The sequence below is a fragment of the Carassius carassius genome, chromosome 20 (assembly GCF_963082965.1).
Source record: "Carassius carassius chromosome 20, fCarCar2.1, whole genome shotgun sequence".
In the NCBI taxonomy this organism is placed as follows: Eukaryota; Metazoa; Chordata; class Actinopteri; order Cypriniformes; family Cyprinidae; genus Carassius; species Carassius carassius.
Window position 1 is genome coordinate 2,056,277 of NC_081774.1, and position 17,629 is coordinate 2,073,905.

The 17,629-nt window shown below is 36.8% G+C and overlaps 1 protein-coding gene across 2 annotated transcripts in view; it reads left to right on the forward strand.

The window, feature by feature from the left end:
* LOC132096006 (ankyrin repeat domain-containing protein 12-like) overlaps positions 1 to 16,835 on the forward strand; it is a 56,430-nt gene extending 39,595 nt beyond the window's left edge. The window contains exons 2-13 of one of the 2 annotated variants that reach the window (XM_059501114.1): positions 1,139 to 1,252; positions 1,522 to 1,672; positions 3,210 to 3,281; positions 3,794 to 3,940; positions 5,182 to 5,385; positions 6,033 to 6,175; positions 8,178 to 8,325; positions 8,643 to 13,183; positions 13,282 to 13,380; positions 13,901 to 14,044; positions 14,314 to 14,409; positions 15,766 to 16,835. In XM_059501114.1, coding sequence (XP_059357097.1) covers positions 1,193 to 1,252; positions 1,522 to 1,672; positions 3,210 to 3,281; positions 3,794 to 3,940; positions 5,182 to 5,385; positions 6,033 to 6,175; positions 8,178 to 8,325; positions 8,643 to 13,183; positions 13,282 to 13,380; positions 13,901 to 14,044; positions 14,314 to 14,409; positions 15,766 to 15,951 — 5,991 coding nt within the window. In that variant the 5' untranslated portion in view covers positions 1,139 to 1,192 and the 3' untranslated portion in view covers positions 15,952 to 16,835. The remainder of the gene's footprint in view (positions 1 to 1,138; positions 1,253 to 1,521; positions 1,673 to 3,209; positions 3,282 to 3,793; positions 3,941 to 5,181; positions 5,386 to 6,032; positions 6,176 to 8,177; positions 8,326 to 8,642; positions 13,184 to 13,281; positions 13,381 to 13,900; positions 14,045 to 14,313; positions 14,410 to 15,765) is intronic. The other variant, XM_059501115.1, reaches the window with a different exon arrangement.
* The last annotated feature ends 794 nt before the right edge of the window (positions 16,836 to 17,629 follow it).

Consider the following 17,629-nt stretch of genomic DNA (forward strand, 5'->3'; position numbering starts at 1 on the left):
TGATTGAACATTAAACAATTGTCATACAGTATTTATAAAACAACAACGAAAAAATATCAATAATACATAAAACCGTAATAATAATACAATTCTTTGAAAAATTAAGTGATTTTTTTTTTTAAGTGCAAAGTGAGGAGCTCACGTCTGGCCACTGACCGGATCCCTTCAGTAATTCCACCGAGAGCATGTTGACAGCGTTGTCCGTTACCACTGACACCCGCTTCTCTGGTGGAATGTGGTAAGCGTCCGCGACTTGAGTGAGTCGCGCAGCGACATTTGCTCCCGTGTGCGCTTCATCCATCTGCTTTGTTTCTAACACAACGCTATTCATTTTACAGTCTGCATCGATAAAATGGGCCGTAACTGTCATGTATGCCTCCATTCTAAGCGAAGATCACAAATCAGATGCGAGACCTACAGCCTCGGAGGATTGGAGTAACGGTCTTGTCGTTTTTTTTTTTTAAATGCAGCAAGACAAAAGATTTAGATTCCTTGGACATTTTGTCGCCTAAGCCAAAACAAGTAGCGTTCTAACTGAATGAATACAGCAAAACTACCTCTATTCCTTACTGAGCGCGAAGCAGCAGTGCAGCCAGCCACAGGTGCGGTTCCCGAGTGTTCACGTGGTGCGCTAAATTCTGGCGCTGTTATGTCTAAATTAAAGCATTTAAAGTTTGGGATAAAACATAGGCTAATTATATTTAGAATGCCGTAATATATAACTTGTAATAAGGGAATAAATATCAAGGAGTAAATCAATGAAAATTTCTTCATTGGTGAAAAAAAAGACAAATAAAATTATGCAACAGGTCGACCAGTATAAATGTCAGTCGACCAAGACGTCATCGACCAATTAGTCGACTAAACCACTAAAGTTGACAGCCCTAGTTTTTATAATTATATTACTTGTAGAAAAACTTAAAGCACAATTGTAAATAGGTATTAAGAATGGCATTGGTTTGATTTATAGTGATAAAAAGTATTTTTATTTTTTTTTAATTAGCATATTTTTGTGTTTTGCTTTGGTACCAAAATTGGTACAGAGAACCATGTATTTTCACTGGTATCAGTACCGAATACTGAAATTTTGGTACCGTGACAACACTACTCTCATACTAGTCGTCTGTTTGTGTTTCAGGCCCATGATGAAATCTTTGAGCGGTAGCTGCCACAGCTAGTCAGAGGATGCACCATGGCCAAACCAGGATCGGACCGAGATGGAGCCATGGTGGAGAAGACAGCGGGGAAGAAGGTGAGCAGAATCAATCCTTAACAGGTTTTAGGATGCATATATAATAAGGACAAGAAAATGTACAGCTTGCTAGTAATTTTATTATTGTGCGTTTACATTTGACCAACTTGAAAGACCTTAAACTTCTTTTTAGAGCACTAATGCTGTTATACAAACCGTTTATTATATTCAGATCAAGGTTTTGTGCTTGCAAAGTTAGACAGAGCATGTTTTGACTGCTAGTGTCTTCTTTCATTTAATATCATATAATGTCTCTTTCTTTCTCTCAGAGTAAAGAGAAAATCTCTCCGTTCGCCAAAACCCCGAAACTAGATCGGAGTGAAATCCTGGGGAAAGACGGGAAATCAAAGTCTTCCATGAAACGGAAGCTGTCCTTCACCGTCAGTCCGCCCCGGAACGAGGAGCGGGATTCGGACACGGGTCAGTTTAACATTCACTCCGAAAGGACTATTAGCTTGTGTCTGTGCCTCAATGCCGCCTCCTCCTGGTCACTTTAAGACCTGTTTTTATTGCACAAGCTGTACCATAGGGGTTTTTTTTCAAGGGTGTTATGTAACGGTTAAGCCAGCCTCATCAAATACATGGGTCTCGTTCAAAAACACAATAGCTTTGACTCAAAAAGGAGCAGAAGATCATGAGGGAGTAATAAAAAATATATATATATATATATATATATATATATATATATATATATATATATATATATATCTCGTCATTACTTTACATGGAGCCTGAAATCTCTCGTTTTAGTGTCAGTTCTGTAGTTTTAAAGCAAAATACATTTAATACTATTATATAAGAAAAGACTACTTAGACAATATAATAATGAAAATTACTACATTAAGACTTAATGAGAATAGGCTGCACTTAGAATATTAAAACAACATATAATCAAACAGCGCTAAGTGTTATTTATAACGAGTGTTTATAGAAACTATAAACACTTTGTGTTTCTGATACTATATATATATAAGTGTTGTTTTCAGTGCATTATTTACATGTGAAAATTATAAAGAATTATGTAATAATGCAAAAATACAGAGCAGGACGTTTCAGAATTTAGTGTCTGAAAACTATGAATTTCATCATTTTTAATTAAATAAATCCTAAACTTCGGATATTTTGCTTTGTAAAAATGTGTAATAATTAAATAGGCATCGCAACATAGTTAATTAATATTTATATTTTTTCGTTGCATAACCTTAAAATAACTATTGTCTTTATGTGAAAATCTCAAAATATAACAAAATTAAAACAAAATATAAAAGCCTAGCCTTAAAACCTTGTTGTTTTATTACTATTTACATATTATATATTCCATATTCCATATGGTCTATTATATAGTATGTTACTATTTTAATTAACTTTTATAAATTATATTTTCAGCTTTAGTTCTTATATATATTGTTTTATTAATTTTTGCTTTTTATAGATATTTCTATATAGCTTTTATTTTTTGTTTCAGTTTAGTACTGCAAATTACATTTATTTCAGTTAGTTGCCAATGCAACATTTCTAATTTTGAAGTTTGTTTAATTTTCGTTTAAGTTGATATATATATATATATAAAATATTGTTTTCTAATAACATTAACATTTTATTTCGGTTACGAAAACCAATTATGAATCGTTTTAGTTAACATAAATAGCATTAATATTAACAAACAAATATTGCAGATTTTCAGAAGCTCTTTGTGAATGTATAATTTTGAGGTCTTTTATGTCCTGCTTTTTTTGATGGTAGTTGGATGGATTTGGGTTTATGATGTCATCCGTGGCTCTTAATATTCATCACGGAATCTTTGAACCCTGTTCTGTGATTTGTCATTTGAGTGAGGGGCGGAGCCTGTGGGTGTAATCAGTGCTCTGCTCTCCCGTCCACCCTTTTCCCCATCCACCTCTCGAACCCTGAACCCCTTCCCCCCTCCTCCTCTCGCCTCTCTGCTTCTGCACTGTAGATGACTCTGACCCCAGGCAGTCGAGCGATGCGTGGGGAGAAAGATTACTTCCTCCCTGCAGGATATACGCAGGTAACTGCCTCTGCTAAAGTCGCCAGCAGCTGCAAACGGTCCAAGACGCATCACGGTTTCATTTGTTTATCTGTCTCCGCCTGAGCCTCCCTCTGTATCAGAACACTGGCTGAAACGAATAGAAGTTCCGTTAGAATACACTAACTGCTGTTGCATGACCTTATCTGTCTGCTAGGCTTTTTGCTTCACTCTTAGAGAGACCGTAGACTTTTGGTTACATCATTCTGCGGGAATTTTGTGCTTTTCGTCGATTCGTTTCCATAGAGCACACACACTGACACTTTCTTGGTTTCTCCGGTGCATCTGTCTCAATCGCATGTATTTCAGTAGCGCACAAAGACTCGTGGGAACGGCGTTAGATGGTTAATGCATGTGTCTGTCAGGCCGGAGAGTTTCCTATGCTGTTTTTCACTTCTGCTGTTTGTTTAAAGGGGATAAATTGTATCAGACGCATCAGTGTAAGAGGAGAGATGTACTCATGCGCTGTTCCTCGTTTTTCTTGTTCACTGCAGACAAAGATGGTCCGGAGAAGAAGAAAGTTAAGAAGGAGTCAGGGGCTAAGAAGTCGACACCTGTGAACATTTTATTCGGCTACCCTTTATCAGAACGAAAGCAGATGGCACTTGTCATGCAGATGACGGCGAGAGACAACAGTCCAGGTAAGAAACGATGAACACAGAACTTTTTTTTTTTTTTTCACCTTTTGCTCTGTGCTTTTGCTTTTGAGGTAAGAGTTTTCACTGATATTTTCTTTAGTGGACCATTGGTATCTCTTATATTTGAATTCTTAGTGTTCAAAAGCCAATATTTACTCAAAAAATTATTGTGTGCGCTTTAGTATGTTTTCATTTATGATAATGTCTCACTCTCTCAACGGTGCTATTTTAGTGTTATTTATGTACTATTATAGTATGCATTAATATTTTGAATTAGCTTTTATTTTTATATTTTCAGTTTTCCTTTTAATTCAAAGTTTTAAAAATTTTGTGATTTTGTCATTTCATCCGTTTTTGTTTTTTTGTTTGTTGTAGTTTGTCAGTTTTAGTTTTAGTAATTTTGGTACTTCAGCTTATTTAATTTCATTTAGCTGCCGAAGCGACATTTCAAAAAAGAAAAATTAAGTTTTCATGTAATATTTCAGGCTTGTTTCAATTAATGAAAATTATTTTTAATAGTTTTTAGTTGTTTATGCTTTTGTCATTTTTATCCATTTCAGTTTTTTGCATTTTTATTTTTCTTTAATTAAATTTTTTTTTTATCTGATATTTATTTCATCTCATTCCAACTTTTTCTCAATTAATAAAAACAATTTTTAATAGTTTCATTTGTAGTAACTTTTTTTATTAGATGCCAAGGCAACTTTTCTATTTTGTTTTCATCTTATATTTATATTATTTTAAGCTTAATTTTCAAGTTAAAATTTTAAAGAGTTTTAATAATTTTAGTACTTTTTGTCTTTTTTTTATAGTTATATTTTTTCCTGTTTAGCTTTAATTTATTTTAAGTAAAATTTTAATTAAGTTTTAGTAATTTTAGTTAGTTGCAAGGCAGCATATCTAATTTTCATTTTATTTAAGGTTAAGCATTTTTAGCCTAATATTTCTGTATTATTTTATTTAAGCATTATTTCTATTAGTTTTAATGTATAGTCTTAGCCCTGTGTCCTATCATAATAAAGGTGAAAGTGCCACAAAAAAAACAATAATAATAATGGTCTTTGCTTACTATAAAAACGCTATCTCAAACCTACAGTCACCCGTTTATTTATGATCTGTGAGTTATGATAAAATCAGTTTTTTATCAGAGCACTCACTTCCTTTTGTAGTCTAGTTAGGTCAGATTGACAATTGAGATAAACCTCATGACCTTGACGTTTTGGTGAATCGGTTTGTAATCTCAGACACCACACCGAACCACCCCTCTCAATCTCCGGCGGTGCAGAAGAAGATCGCTAGCAGCTCGTCCTCACGTCAGAAGGACAAAGTGAACAAACGGAACGAGAGAGGAGAGACATCTCTGCATATGGCCGCCATCAGAGGAGATGTCAAGCAGGTGAAGGAACTCATTGAGCTCGGGGCGGATGTGAACGTCAAAGATTTTGCAGGTGAGGTTGTTTTATGCACATTTATAGCATCACGTCACATGATAGCAAGCGGTCGGTAGTTTATTTTTTATATCATGTTTTATGCAATTAAATAATCTTATGTAATTTTGTTGTCATTGCTTATGTAATATAGTCATTGCTGGTATTGTTGCTAATGTAAAACCATAAATTAATAAATTTAATTTTTGGATATGATGGTGGCTACAGTGATTATTTAGAGATGAATACATTTTCCTCAACAGCCTTATGATCATATTTGATACTCCTATTTGAACATGATTTTATGGACAATCAGGTATTCTTAAGATGCTTCAGTCCAGTAAGTGTTCATCTTGAAATATTAGTAAAAGGATTCTTTTTAAAATCAGTAAAGATTTCATAGCACATAGATAAATGAAGCATGAGCTGAAGCTGGACATTCGTTCAATTGCACTGAAAGGACTTTTACTTGCAAAAAAAAAAGTATAAACTACCAATCAGACGACAGAATGCATGGAGTATATTGTGCAACAGCAACGTCTAGATCATGTTGATCATTTAGAGGCCTTAACTTGCATATCAAATATGATTTATAGGGTTATACGTTTCTATTTTTCCTTCCAGTTGTAGAATCTTATGAGCTCATATTGGTTTGTCCTTTTGTTCAGGTTGGACGCCTCTCCATGAAGCTTGTAATCTTGGTTACTATGATGTGGCCAAGGTTCTGATTGGTGCAGGAGCGGAAGTGAACACGCAGGGATTGGACGATGACACTCCGCTTCATGACGCCTCCAGCAGCGGACACACAGATGTGAGTTTTTGGACCCACTTTATATTAAGTGGCCTTAACTACTATGTACTTACATTTTAATTAATAATTTAGTACAATGTACTTATTGTGTACATACATGTTTTTACATTGTACTTATATTTGAAAAAAAAACTACATGTAATTACATCTGTATTTAATTTCTGTAATTACATTTATAATTACACTGTTGACCCATACTTCACACCTTAACCCACCCTTAAACTTACCCATACCTCCAACCCTCTCCCTAACCTTACCCCTATCCCAACTCAATAGCAGCAAAAGTGTTTTAAAATACAATATGAACACATTAAGTACATTGTACTTATTTTATGTAAGTACATAGTAGTTAAGGCCACCTTATATAAAGTGGGACCGAGTTTTTACTTAAAATTATGTCATCTGAAATCATTTTAATCTAAAGGGTGAGCCTGTGTGCTTTTAATGTTCATTTTCTTTATTCTTTTAATATAGCCTATACATGTTTATGTAACATTTATGTAATAATAATTAATTAGGCATTAATTAGGCCATAGAGCACACTGTTTTTTTTTTTTATGTCAGAGTGGACACTAGGGCTGAAACGATTCCTCGAGTAACTCGATTACAAAAAATGATCGAGGTGAATTCCTCTGCCTCAAAGCCTCTTTTAATTTATTTTAAATCTCACGTCAGGTTCTTTCGCAATGATTTTTTTAAATGTGACAACGCGTTTACATCACCCACAAAGCGGAAGGAGACACAAGCGCTGCGTCCGAGATCTCATACTGCAATGAGTCAGGAGTGTTTTGATTTGAGGGTGCGGACAAACGTGAAGAGAACTTCGTGGTGTGTGTACATTGCAAGATAGAGCTGGCATACCACAACTATGATTTCCGCGATGCAGAAAACGCAGAGGGAATCGTGGAATCCAGTCATAAAAACGGAATTTACAGTTTAATGGCACGGAATTTGCTAAATTTTGAATTAATTAATCAAGAATAGGTCATTGCACTTACATCAAATCATGATATGGACTAATATCTGTAAATATTAGGCCAGAATATTCTATGTAAATATTAATCCCGCATGTTCTGTGTGTCTCTGTTAATGAATGGAGCAGAAGCGCGTCTTCATTCATTAAACACACAAAAGCGCGCATGATGCTCGCTGTAATTTCAGCGTCTGCTGTCTCACTAAATAAGACGTGAACACATGAACAACATTTCCAGAACTGCACTGACAGTCACTTCATGAGCATTTGACCGTTTAATTTGAGTAAAACTAGTGTCACATCACATACACAGAACTGTAAAGGTACGTCAACCTGTCAAAATAAAAGTCCGGTTAAAGACTATTTTTCAGCATAATGTAAACTTAACGTTACATAGCCTACTACTAAAAAAAAAAAAAAAATCAATCATTATTTTTTTTAAGGTTTAATCTCACAACATTTCTTCCATATTTTATTTTTAATAGTAAATCCCCTTTATTTACCAAAAAGTTAAGTTAATTTTCAATAATTAAAAGATAAATTAAATTAATATTTTATGTGTTTAATGTTTAATGTGCATCTCAGAAAATGCTTTATTTAAAACCCCAACTGAATGGCACTTAAATGCACTTAATTCATCTGTCAACTTTCTTGTCATTTGTTCACAGTACAAGTACAGACAGAGAAACAATGGGTAATAATAAAATGTTTATTTTTGATGTATGCATTGCATTCTATGCATTTAGACCCAGGAGTCTTATTTTCTCTTGCATAATTAATATTACACTTTAATTAAGCAAAAAACTAATTTTATCCAATTACTCGATTAATCGATGGAATTTTTGGTAGAATACTCGATTACTAAAATATTCGATAGCTACAGCCCTAGTGGACACATTTATTGACTGATGACTATACTCTCAAAGTTGTCAAATATCTGTTGCAAGAACTTGTAGTAATTGTGAATCTTTCTGATCATCTGAATCACCTCTGTATGTGTCTCTGTCATGTTTTGCCAAACCTTCATAGATTGTGAAGCTGCTCTTGCGTCATGGAGGCAATGCCTTCCAGGCCAACAAGAGAGGAGAGAGACCGGTTGATGTTGCTGACTCTCAGGAGCTTGAGCAGTTACTCAAGAGAGAGATCCCACTCTCTGAAGCAGAAGAGAGCTCTTCAGGTACGGAGACAGTTGGCAGGAGATTTGCCAGTGCTGTTGCTTTTGGCATTACTTTTATTTTCTTTCTTTCCGGGTTAAATACTAGCGCTGTAAAAATTTGCGGCATGCTGTCAGACATGCTGAGCAATCTCTAAATCCAAGCCAAGTCAAATCCATTTCCTTAATACAAACTAGTCAACATTTGAAATGGATCAAAACCTTTCATCAAAGTTGTCCTAAAACTAAAATGCGTTCTTGTCTTAGGACAACTTTGAACTTATGCTAATGTCATAGCGTATTATTAATTCCTTTTTTCTTCATTATTTTGAATGCCACAGAATCAGAGGACCCACCTTCAGTAAACCCATCTAGTGTAGATGAGAACATGGAGTACTCTGATGCTGAAAAAGACTCGACCACAGTGAAAGCCTCGTCATCCATGTCAGGGCTGGATGAATATGAGTTTAAGGATGAGGAAGAGGAGGAGGACCTCAGTAAGGCACTAAATGTGCGACACATCCTACGGCGAGAGCTACGGCAAAAGGAGAAGGAGGAGAAGGAAAGGAACCACTATGCTTCCAAACAAGGCACCAAAAGCGGCCAGTCGACGCCGACATGCAAGTCTAAAAAAACAAAGGCATTGCGTGTCTACTGTAGTTCAGATAATTCTAGCGATGAAGCCGAGGAGCCAACAGAAAGAAGAAACTCGCCCACCAGGTTGGTCAGTGTAGATGGTCACAAAACGGATGGTAGATCGAAGAAAGAAAGCTTGACTCTCACGCCAGTGGAACAGAAAGAAAAAGGTAAACAGAAGAAAAAGACCAAGAGCCAAAGCAAAAACAAGGAGAACCAGGAAGTCCGAGAAGAAGGGAAGGAGAACAGCAAGTCCCTTCTTTTTTCCTCGGCAACTGTGTCAGACAATTCTGAAAAGAGCGTCAGGGAAGAAGACTCATTCAAAATGTCATTCAGTACAAAGGATGACACATCGGTCCACCTCTTTCACCTGTCTGTAGTCAAGTCCCCAAAGCTGAACCACAGCCAAACTGACAAGCAGACAACTCCACTGAAACAGGAAAACGCTAAGACTTGTGTTTCTATCACTGATGGATCCTGTCCAGGGGAAGGCGTCAAATACAACAACTACACGGAGTCTGACTTCTGCACGGAAGGTTCTAGCAGTAAGAGCTGCAAGCACAAGGAAAAGAGCAAACATCACCACAAAGAGCTTAACTTCGATGGAGATGACGGCAGCTGCAGTCCTTTCAAAGACAGTAGTCTAAGCAACAGTATGGACAGTTCTGAGGCTGTCTTCAGGAAGACTGACAAAGATGGGAAAGTTGTAAAAAAGCACAAGCTGAAACATAAGGAGAAGGAAAAGTATAGGGAGTATGAGGCCGAGAGGAATCGTCACCGGCAAAAAGAAGCACGCAAGGATGGACATAGGAACATGGAGTTTGACCGGGAGTTTTGGAAGGAGAATTTCTTCAAAAGTGATGAAAATGAAGAACTTGCAGGCAAATGTGAGATGCCTGCTGGTGGATCTCCTCCGAAATCCTCAGACTCATCGCCTGTTAAAGAGGAAAGAGGGGTGTCAAAAGACAAACATTTAAGCAGTAGCAGCACTAAGGACAGAAGGCCAAAAGAGGAGCGAGAAAAGGACAAGTCCATTAAAAAAGAGAAAAAAGAGGTGCCCCTTAAAGAGGAGCGGGAAAAGGATGGAAAAGGAGATGAAGTTGATGAACGTAGTGAGGGTCTTGGCTCTGGCCGAATTCTTGACAGCTCACTGCACAGTTCAGGAGTGAAAGAAGAAGTAGATGATAAACCAGTCACTGGCAATTCAACTGACCAAGATCAACTGGAGTCTCCAGAGAAGAACTCTCAAGAGAAAAATGATAAGCGAACACCAACAAAGGATCGGGAGTCTGAAAAGTCTGATAAGAAACACACAGATAAAGATAAGAAAGTAAAATCTGAGCATTTAGCTGACAAGACTGAACCTCACAACTCTACAGATCGATGGAAAGAAAAGGAAAAATTAATGAATATTTCACATTCACCCAGTGATAAGAGCCATAAAGAGGGCGACAAGCTCAAATCAATGTCTTTATTGAAAAAGCATGAAGAGAACAAGAAGAATAAGGACAAGCTCGACAAAAGAGCTGAGAAAGAGCACTCCTCTGGTGACCACAGAGACAAAGATAAAACAAGTTGTGAGAAGAAAGGCAAAGCCCCCGAGAAATCAACTGATCATGGAAAATCTGACCGCAATAAAGAAAAAGAACGGGACAAAGATTCTGACAAGAAGAAAAAAGAGAAATCAAAAGAGACCACCCCCTCTTCCTCATCCTACTCCAATCTAAAATTGTTATTGGAAGAGAAGAAAGGCTACGTTTGTGAGAACAACAAGGTTGTTTCGTGTAAATCAAAAGAAGAGGCAATCAAGCCTCCAGAGAAAGACAGGGATAGAAGAGAGCGGGACCGGGAGTCTGAAAGGCATCGTGAGCGGGACCGACACAAGGAAAAGGACAAAGATCGTTCCCAGCTGAACAGGGATGGCAAAATTAGCAAGCCGAAACCGAGTGAGGTGGACTCCAAACCTAAGGCTGCACATAATCTAAAGGATACTCGTCCCAAAGAAAAGAGGTTGGTGAATGATGACCTCATGAAGACCAGCTTTGAACGCATGCTAAGTCTCAAGGACCAGGAAATTGAACAGTGGCACAGGAAGCACTTAGAGAAAATCAAGCAGAAGGAACGCGAGCGGCTAAAGCAGCGTCCAGGAATAGACCCTGGGAAACAGAAAACTAAGGAAAAAAATAAAACATCCTCTTCATCCAGTGAGATTTGTCTAACCAAGGAACTGACTCGGTCAAAGAGCTCAGAAGTGACAGATGGGCACCGCGAGAAGGTCTTGAAAGATGCCACCAGTGGAAGAACACTCTCGCTGGATGTGAAAGCCTTCGGGAAAAATGGACAAGTCATAGAAAACAATCTCAGTCGATCTCCAAGACGAGAGAGTGAAAAATCTGGTGCAATGTCAAGTTCAATATCCATGATCTCTGTGGCAAGTTCAGAAGATTCCTGTCATGCAACCACACTGACACCTAGACCAACTGAATATGATTCTGACATGTACATGGACACTTCAGATTCCCAGCCACCTTTCCTGCAGTCTTCCCTTTTTGTACAGTCCTCCAGATCACCTACTGTTCAAGATAAAGATGCCACCAGTCTTCCCGAAGCGGCTCTCTGCAATCGAGCACCATTATCAAGTAGGCATGCATCCCCATGCTTAAGGGCTATTCTGGATGAAGAAGCCAAGATGCCACCAGCTGAAACTACACTGACAGAAGAGTCTCAGATAATCAGTACTGCATCACAGCGAAGCGGTGAGCAAGCTGCGGTTCATCAAACTGAGATAAGCTCGCCACCTTTTCAGGAGAATCGGAGCAGTCAAAGTCTTACTAGTGCTCTTCCAGAAAGCAAAAGTCTAACTAGCAATGAAGGGGAAGGTGTCACAGTTCAGCCTTCATCACACTTGCTAGAGTCTAGTGCTAAAAACCTAAGTTGCCTCACACAGGCTAACAACGTGTTTCAGACCCATTTGCAAGAGCAGAGCAGTTCTTGCAACACTAATAGTCAAGTAGAGCATGCAAGTGTTGGCCTCCTTGACATCCCTGATGCTGGAATGACAGAGGGATCAAACAAGGAGTCATCACTAGTTGTTACATTACAAGTTGCACCTTTTCAGTCTTCTGACACACAAAATTCATCTGAATCCAGTGCACCTTTGAATTCTAGTAGCCAGCAGTGGGAAAGTGGCCCCATTTCCAGTAGCGAACAGACATTGACAGCTGACTCTAGTTTGAGGTCAGAGCAAAGAGAGAAACCCATGGTTGTTTCTGAGAACAAAGTGGAAAAGAGTGGGGAGAACATCAGCAAAACAGATTGCACTCCAGGTACATCTACTGGTTCATGTAGATCAAGCTCTGAAGAAGCAACTAAACCACTGCTAAAAACAATCAGTGTCCAAGAGGATTCAGAAAAGGGTGATGCAAGAGTGCAAGATGAAAGTACTTCAAGGTTCTCCAGTGAGCCATTGGTTACAGTTGATGCTCAACCAGAGAAACACGAGCAAGGCATTCATGCAGCTTCAGCAACAACTGTGTCTCGCTGTGCCAGTCCAGAAAGAATCCCTGAGGAGCCCATGGAGGTCTCTGAAGATGTTTCAGACAAGAACCGAATCACAGAAACGGAAGGGGCAAAAGTCTTATCCTCAGATGAAGGTGCAACAACCCAAGCGGTGTCTGAAAGCAAAGCTGACATAGAGGCATCAGACCAGCTTGCTGTTGAGGAGAAGCCAATGAAATCAGACCTTCAGGATAATGTAGAACAGGGTCAAAGCGGTGCTGCTTTTCAACCTGATCATAAAGCAGAGCCTTCCAGTGGTGCAACCTCAGGAAGTTCCTCCCCGATATCAGTTGTGGAGAGAGATTCCGACTCATCTGGGGCCAGAGCCAAAGTCCGCCTCCTTGAAGAAGAAGCTGACATTCAGGTGACCCATCCAAGGAAAAGAAAGATGCCTAGGGTTTCTCCAACAGCCCAAGTGAACCTTACGGCTCAGCAGGTCAAAGAAAAGACGCAGCAGTCTTTAGCTGCAATTGTAGATGCACTTAAGCTTGAAGAGATCCAGCCTTACCAGACAGAGAGAGCAAACCCTTATTATGAATACTTACACATTCGTAAGAAGATCGAGGAGAAGAGGAAAGTACTTTGTAGTGTCATTCCTCAAGCTCCTCAGTACTACGATGAGTATGTGACATTCAATGGGTCCTATCTGCTGGATGGAAACCCTCTCAGCAAGCTCTGCATCCCAACGGTATGCTTCCATTCTGTGAAATTAATGATTCCAACTCATTTTTGCTGATATCGAAAAAAAAAAATGCTAAAAGCTTGCCAATTTGTTTGCTATTGTAGATAACGCCACCTCCCTCGCTGCCTGAACCACTGAAGGAGATGTTCAAACAGCAAGAGGTGGTGCGGATGAAGCTAAGACTGCAGCACAGCATCGAAAGGGTAAATGGAAACCGAGATTATATTTATTGAACATCAGTCGCTAGATCAGGGCTTCCCAAACTAGCCACGGACCCCTAGGGGTTCATGATGGAACTTCAGGGGATTTGTGAGAAAAATTTTTAAATAAATAATAAAAAGAAAATAAATAAATATGTAAAATTAAAAGTTAAATGTAATGATAAAATTGTAAAAAGATAAATATTATAATGATTATAATTATTATTTTACATGTAAAATGTTATCAGATGTATTGTTTATAATATTTAGGGTTTGTAAGCTCTTTTACAGACATATAGTTACTAAAATCAAACATAAATTATGTATTATGTTATTATTATAAAAAAAGTGTCTTAAATATTATGACAGAAACTTTTGAGCCTGCTTAATTATATAATTGTGCTTAAGCATTTAAAGATAAAAAATATATATATATATATAGGTTATTTTTTTAACTTCAGATTATTTCATTTTGATTGCAATAAAAATGACTTGGAAATGACGGAAGCATTTGCTCTTCCAGGAAAAGCTGATTGTATCCAATGAGCAGGAGGTTTTGAGAGTTCATTACCGTGCTGCAAGAACACTAGCCAATCAGACGCTTCCATTCAGTGCCTGCACAGTCCTATTGGATGCCGAAGTATACAACATGCCCCAGGACATCCAGGTAAGTGTCCACATTATTAGGATGTTATTTTAAATTAAAGCAAGAGCACTTTTAAACTTGACTGATATATGCAAGTGTACGACAAATTTAATTTGAAAGGCTCCATTACTTTAACAGTGATCTGTCAAGTTATTTTCTGCAATCAAAATCACATCAATGTAGCTTAACTTGTTTTGAATCTGGAACGTTCTTTCAATACCTCAGGAAATTGGTTTTGCAACATATGAGTCATCTTTACAAATTTTTTCCTACATTTTTCTACATTTCAGGGTGACGATGGGAAGACCTCTGTTAGAGATCGGTTCAATGCGAGGCAGTTTATGTCTTGGCTTCAGGATGTAGATGACAAGTTCGACAAGTTGAAGGTACAAAAGCAAACATTACTATTAAATTAAATGCAACAAACAACTAGCATTTGTAGAAATGTCATGGTACAGTGGCCCCAAAAAGTATTTGAACACATTAGCCACACTAAAAAATACAAGAAATTATAGCAACAAGATCAGGGTTCCTGCTTTTTTAATGAAGGTAAAATTTTCATTTTTAAGACCAAGTAAAGAAAATTTAAGCAGAATATTTAATGAAATATAGTCAATGTTTTCTACATGTCTCTAAATGTAAATATCTTATATTAGAAACACTTCAAAGTTTCAAAAAACAACTTCCAACAGACCTTTATTACTTTTTAAATTAATTTTTCAAGAACAATAAATAAAAAATAGTTTAAGGTTTGACTAGTTCTGCACCTAACCACTAGAATATGGAAATACCTTTTACTGTAGCTTCTGAACACACTGCAAAAAGTGTCCATATTTTTTGGCTTGTTTTCTTTTTCAGATGTCTCATATTTCTTAAAGATGCATTTACTTGACAAGCAAAATGACAAAATAAGAAAGTCCTGTTTTCTTAGAAAGAGAGTCTATGATTAAAGTAAGAACAAATATCTGCCAGATGGCACAACTTAAAGGCAAACCAATATACCCTTAAAGGGTATTCATATACCACTGACAGAGATCTGTTCTTGTTTTAAGCATAAACGTACTTAATTTTTACTTAAATTTCTTCTTTCAATTTGCATCTCAAGTGAATGTATCTTGATTTAAGGATGTTTAGATATTTGTATTGGAAAGCAAAACAAAAAATACTGAGGAAGATTTTAATTATTGAATTATTTCCTTATTATTAGTAGTGGTAGTAGGAGTTAGTTGTATTTTGCAAAGCATACCACATTTAATGCCATCACTTTTTTTTTTTTTTTTAAAGATTTAAGACACGATTTAAGCCTGGAAGCTTTCTGGAAGGCTAAATTAAGACTTTATAAATATATACATTTTCGATTGTACTCTCAATATTTTTGGACAAATACTAGAAAATATATTTAGTTTGGATTATTAGCATTTAAGTCACTGTAAGTGTGTTTATGGGTTTTTCATAACGAAGGTCACAACTCCTGGTATAGTTTTGATTTTTTCATTACTTTCTCTTGTCACAAATTGATCAATGTTTACACTACAAATTATTTCCTTCAAAACAGTGGTCAGATATGAAAAGTACACACTTAGAGCTTTCCAACGATATATTGTTTGTCGATATTAGATCAGGTTAAGTATAGTATATAATTGTTTTAAACATGCAATGACAAATGGGCCCACCGATGGGCCAATAACAGTTAACAGGTTAAAGACCTTTTTAACTGACTTGAATCTCTTGTTTTCCCGCAGACGTGTCTCTTGATGCGTCAGCAGCATGAAGCAGCAGCGTTAAATGCCGTTCAGCGTCTGGAGTGGCAGCTAAAACTGCAAGAATTGGATCCCGCCACTTACAAGTCTACCAGCATTTTTGAGATTTCCGAATTCTACATCCCCCTCGTAGAGGTCAACGACGACTTCGACTTGACACCGATATGACCCGCCGATGAGATACAGAGATGACGATTTAGCAGCTGTCGGACCACGTCAAGTGATGATGTCAAGACGCGAGCGTAGGACGAAAACACGAAGCACTTGACTTGGAGGTGTGCGTGCGCATGTATGTTGTGTATTTATGTGTCACGGTGCACATGTCATGGACCGGATGCTTTCAAATAAAAAATAAAAATAACATAAACGAGCGCTGCGCTTCCAGGCTAGCTGTCATCACTGGTTCAGTCTGTGTTCGCTGTTCTAGTTCTGGTTCCGGTCCAAATGCACTTCACCATATGAGCGCCAGATTGGCTCTGATAGACTGCAGGCCTAATCTAAAACGCACTTAACCCTGAAGTCCACCATCCTGAACGGTAGACCACGGGTCGACAGACGAGCATCGGAAAAACCAGTCTCCGGAGGGTAAAGACCACCATCGGAAAGCCAGCGAGAAAGGTTTTCCTCCTCCGTTAAGAAAGAGATCTCAATCCGACATGTTTCTACAGTGAGTGTTCATAGATTATGTATAGATTGTGCTCCTCATTTTTTAACTTATTTTATACACACTGATTGTGCATTTGTAAATAGCCATGTAATTATTGTTTTTAACTTGTAAAAAATGAAAGAAAACTGAAAGGACGGGAAAAAGTTTAAATATTTTGATTGTAAACTTTTTGTCTAATGTTTAATGGACCAAAGTTGTTTTTACATTGAAGTTCTTTTGTTGTTGTTGTTGATGTTCGCTTATCTCTTTAAGCATGTGTTTTGAAATGCTTTTGTTTTTTCTGTTTATTCTTCTCTTATCCCTTTGACATTCATCAAAGCCGATGTTTCTTGACTTGTGATTTCTATAATGTGCATGCTTTCGCAGGTTCGTCCCTTTCTGAAAAGTTGTACCGTGGTGAGGTTTACTGAAGTGGTCCTGGTTCTTTTCTGCCATTGTTGTGTCTGTTAGTAACATCCACTTGCGTGTTGTCCCTTGTGTCTTGCGCACATTTAAAAAAAAAAAAAAAGGAAAAGTTTGTTGTGGTTTCTCAATAGGAAAAAAATACCATTACTTTTACAGTTTTAATGTGAGATCACAACAAATCCTATTTTTTACAACGTAATGCCTTTTGAGCGATGGTTCTAAAAATGTCTATTTTAATATTTACTTGTTACATGAGGATGTACATATTTGTAATATATAATTGAATAAATTTTATTGGTTGTGAAATCAAAAAAAAAATTTTTTTGCTCTCCTTTTTTGTCTTTTCAATCTTGGAATTTACAAATGAATATTAACGAAAAGTTAAATTCTCAAGTGATATTCTCAAAATTCAAGACATTTTGGGCACATTCATTTTTTGGATACAGATGTTTTGTCCAGCAGATGGCACGAGTGAAAGGATTCAACAATATTAATCAACATCAAAACTATCCATAACAAATTTATTTTATTTAAATATTTATCTCTATGAATGAATGAATATTGTTTTGGATCTATAAAACATTATTATAATTATATTATACAATTTTTTATTTATATTATTATTTATATGTATTATTATTTTATGTATTCTTTATATTTAATATATATTTATATTTAATATATTTATATTATTTATAAAATACTAATATTGATATAATTAAATTTCTTACATGGTATTCTTATAATAATGATAAATATTTTCATACATATTTA